The sequence below is a fragment of the Mizuhopecten yessoensis genome, unplaced genomic scaffold (assembly GCF_002113885.1).
Source record: "Mizuhopecten yessoensis strain PY_sf001 unplaced genomic scaffold, ASM211388v2 scaffold3913, whole genome shotgun sequence".
Lineage (NCBI taxonomy): Eukaryota > Metazoa > Mollusca > Bivalvia > Pectinida > Pectinidae > Mizuhopecten > Mizuhopecten yessoensis.
Window position 1 is genome coordinate 228,299 of NW_018405282.1, and position 3,895 is coordinate 232,193.

Consider the following 3,895-nt stretch of genomic DNA (forward strand, 5'->3'; position numbering starts at 1 on the left):
GCCCCGAGGGGGTTATACCCTCCGTTTATACAAAACTGAGAACCCTTTGGCCAATGATGCTCCTGACCAAATTTGGTCAAAATCCTCTGAGCCATTCAGGACAAGTAGCATTTTAAAGGAAAAAGTTGACGGACATCGGACGCCGGACGCTGCACGCTGCACGCTGCACCATGGGATAAGCTCACTTGGCCCTTCGGGCCAGGTGAGCTAAAAACTATTACATAATATTTCGATGAATGATGCAGGTAGAGGGTTGTGCTACTGAATGCATGATGAGTATGCTTAATCTGGCCTTTCATTACACACTTCAGTGCCTTCCTTATATTCTAAATATAAATAAATTTAACATTAATAGGGAATTGCATATCTTGGTAAATACAAGAGGCCCAGAGGGCCTGTATCGCTCACCTGGGTAGTTATGCAGTCATAGCAAAATATTAAATAAATATCATACTGTACTATGAATATTTCCAAATATATACTTCATATATTCTCTTTGGAAAATGTTTTCATTTTGATTTTTGTATTTACTTTAAACTATGATTCATCATTACCATAAGTTGATTTTGGCCCATGTCAGTACAATATAAATATTCTAATTTCAATGTCACTGACAAGCTTTATTTAAACAAAAATGTAATTGAAACGTAACTCAAATTAATTGGGCATTACATGTACATATAGCAATGTAATCAATTAAATTACCATTACATGTAATAGGAAAATTCATCAATTACACATGACATCCAATTATTTCTTTCTTTTAAAAATATGTTTGCATGGGAGGGGGGAGGTTATAGTCTACAAAATTATCAAAGGACATCAAGCTCTACGCTCTGTCGAGATGTATGTGATTATTTTCTGGGCTTGAGCAAGTCTAAGAATGTAGACTTGTTCAGGTGATATATTGACGGGAAAACATGGGATGGAAATGTCCCAGTCTACATCAAGACGTCATTAATATGTTCAACATTTATTTCATTTATGAAGTAATAAATATAAGAACCTTAAAAATAAAATAGCTAAAACCTTAACAAATAACGACACTGGATCAGTTTGGAGATCCGGGTGCGGTTTGGAAGCGGTCCGTGTATATTTAAGAAGATATTGCAGCTGTCCTATATCATGTACTTAGTTACTAGCTATATCTGATTCTAAAGTTAATTTAGAATATCCGTTTTTACAAAAATGACGACGAGCGTCGCTATCAACTGATATAATTTATTGATCATATACATCATGTAAGTCTGAAATGGATTGAATATTATAAGCTTACACAAAATCGTAATCGGTTAAACTAGCATAGCATGAAATGAAAAATAGTATAGCATGGAATGAAAAGTAGCATAGCATGGAATGAAAATTAGCATAGCATGGAATGAAAAGTAGCATAGCATGGAGTGAAAAGTAGCATAGCATGGAATGAAAATTAGCATAGCATGAATGAAAAGTAGCATAGCATGTAATGAAAAGTAGCATAGCTTGGAGTGAAAAGTAGTATAACATGGAATAAAAAGTAGCATAGCATGGAATGAAAAGTAGTATAACGTGGAATGAAAAGTAGCATAGCATGGAACGAAAAGTAGTATAACATGGAATGAAAAGAAGCATAGTATGGAATGAAAAGTAGCATAGCATGTAACGAAAAGTAGCATAGCATGGAGTGAAAAGTAGTATAACATGGAATGAAAAGTAGCATAGTATGGAATGAAAAGTAGCATAGCATGGAGTGAAAAGTAGTATAACATGGAATGAAAAGTAGCATAGCATGGAATGAAAAGTAGCATAGCATGGAACGAAAAGTTGCATAGCATTGAATGAGAAATAATACACAAACCAGAAGTAACTAATTATGCTTTAAACAATTACGGCGGTGATCCCTTTCCATACTCAAGGAACTCTACATCACAATTTTGAGAAAAGATCTCATCAATCCTTTTTGAGAAATAATAATAATAACAAACTCAATTGAAATCCCACCAGCTAGATGGCTGCCAGGTGGAAACCATGTGAAATGTGGAAAGACCCTTTTGTCACTTTCTGAGAAATAGCGATATGCATTCTTCATAGTCAAAATCAAAGATGGATACCAGTAGTCATATTGAAAATCTGATTATGCTCTTAATGTGAACTGTACAGCTAGGCCTCATAGCAGCATATCCTTCAGAAAGTTCCTGAAATAGTGATCAGAAATTCACTTCAAATGTTGAAAAGTCTAAGATAGCTACCACAGCCATATTGAAAATCCAATCAAGCTCAAAATAAAACATGCACAATTATTCTGAAGATGAATTTGTCCACAATGTTTCATGATCAACATCCCATTAGTTCCCAAGAAACTTTAAATGTCAAAATCCAAGATGGCCACCATGCAGTGACCATATTGAAAATTTGATTTAATTTTGATCAAGCTCAGTAACATCCTCAACAAGATATAGGTCCAAAAGTGAACATGTCCAAAAAGTTACATAAATATTTCTTGATTTGTTCCTTAGCCCTTAGACTCATTTAAGTTACATAGGGGTGAAAAGGTTAGAAATAGTGATAACAATATTTGTTTAAGGTATGGACAGAAGGAATGACAGACTATCTATATAGATAAAGTACCACCATCATAATGGTGGGCAAAAAAAATTGTAGGTAAAGTGCCTTGCTCATGAAAACAACCACAGAAACCAGGGCCTGTATTTATGAAACCGTTCTTATGCTCAAGCATGGATTTTGTGCTGAAGCCAAATTTTTTGTTCCAGTTTTAAATGAATAAAACATCGTATTTTGTCAATAATTTGGTAAATATATTGAAGAGATTTGAAGCCAAATATTTTTTTTAATGTTTTAATTTCACTTTTTTAACGTTTAATATGATTTAAGTGAGTTACAAGAAGGCTGATTTGAGCACAGAATATATGCTTGAGCATGAGAACAGTTTTATGAATACCGGCCCTTGAGCTGCCAGAGCACCAGATATCCCGTGAGACCACTGTAAGAAGAACTCAAACTTAACCCTTTCACCACTGTTGACCCTAATGAACTCATCCATATCAATGCATGGTAGAGTCTACTAGAGTTACATAGGGGTGGGTGAAAGGGTTAAGATCCTTCGTTACACCAAAGACTGCAAAATGTGTGCTCCTAATGTAACTCTGGTTCTTGTATGAAGTAATATAAATTGTCCCTTTTATTCAAAGCTTTTATTCGCCATAGCACGTAACCTTCTTTTGTTAAGATCGTCAACTTCTTTGCACAATTGTTTTACACCATTACATTCACTCGGTGACTTTGCTGGGAATACTACTTGGCCCAAATGCAGATCTTCTCGAAAAACATCTATTTTCTTGCACTCAAAAAATCCTGATTTTTTACATGCCAGGTCAGATGGAAGACCATCACATAGACATTTATGGTTTACCACCAGCCATGCCAAAATGATAGTCGCAAACTGAAACTTTCCCGTTTCCCGATCAAACAATGGGACTGGCGAGCTCTCCAGTAATACGTCTTGATGCGAGTCATAAAAGTACACAACCTGGTCACTATTGTTCACAGCTATACAGGGATACAAATGGTGTCCCCTGTAAGGATGAAACTGCTTCTGAAGAAAGGAAAACACTATGGTCTCCGCAAAAATCTCGTCTTTTAGACGGATACTTGACGTGCGCCTTTTATCACCGGCATGTTCTTCACTGGCTATCTTTAGAGCAATATCCGTGTGGTTCAGTAGAACATCAACTTTTCCATGCCAAACTTCTGCATTACCTGAAAGAATCAATTTTACAAGAAATTTTGTATTCAACTTCTGTAAAAAGGGAACATACAAGCATAACTGCAGGGGTCGACACTAACACTTGTGTACTAGTAGATTGGAGTAAGGTCTATGCAGGGGTCGACACTAACA

At 35.8% G+C, this 3,895-nt stretch overlaps 1 protein-coding gene across 2 annotated transcripts in view; it reads right to left on the reverse strand.

Annotated features, from left to right (window-relative positions):
- Nucleotides 1–2,869: 2,869 nt before the first annotated feature.
- Nucleotides 2,870–3,895, reverse strand: part of LOC110448198 — a 26,322-nt gene continuing 25,296 nt past the window's right edge. For both annotated transcript variants that reach the window (XM_021494323.1, XM_021494322.1), the window contains exon 3: nt 2,870–3,756. In XM_021494323.1, the coding sequence (XP_021349998.1) occupies nt 3,179–3,756 (578 nt within the window). In that variant the 3' untranslated portion in view covers nt 2,870–3,178. The remainder of the gene's footprint in view (nt 3,757–3,895) is intronic.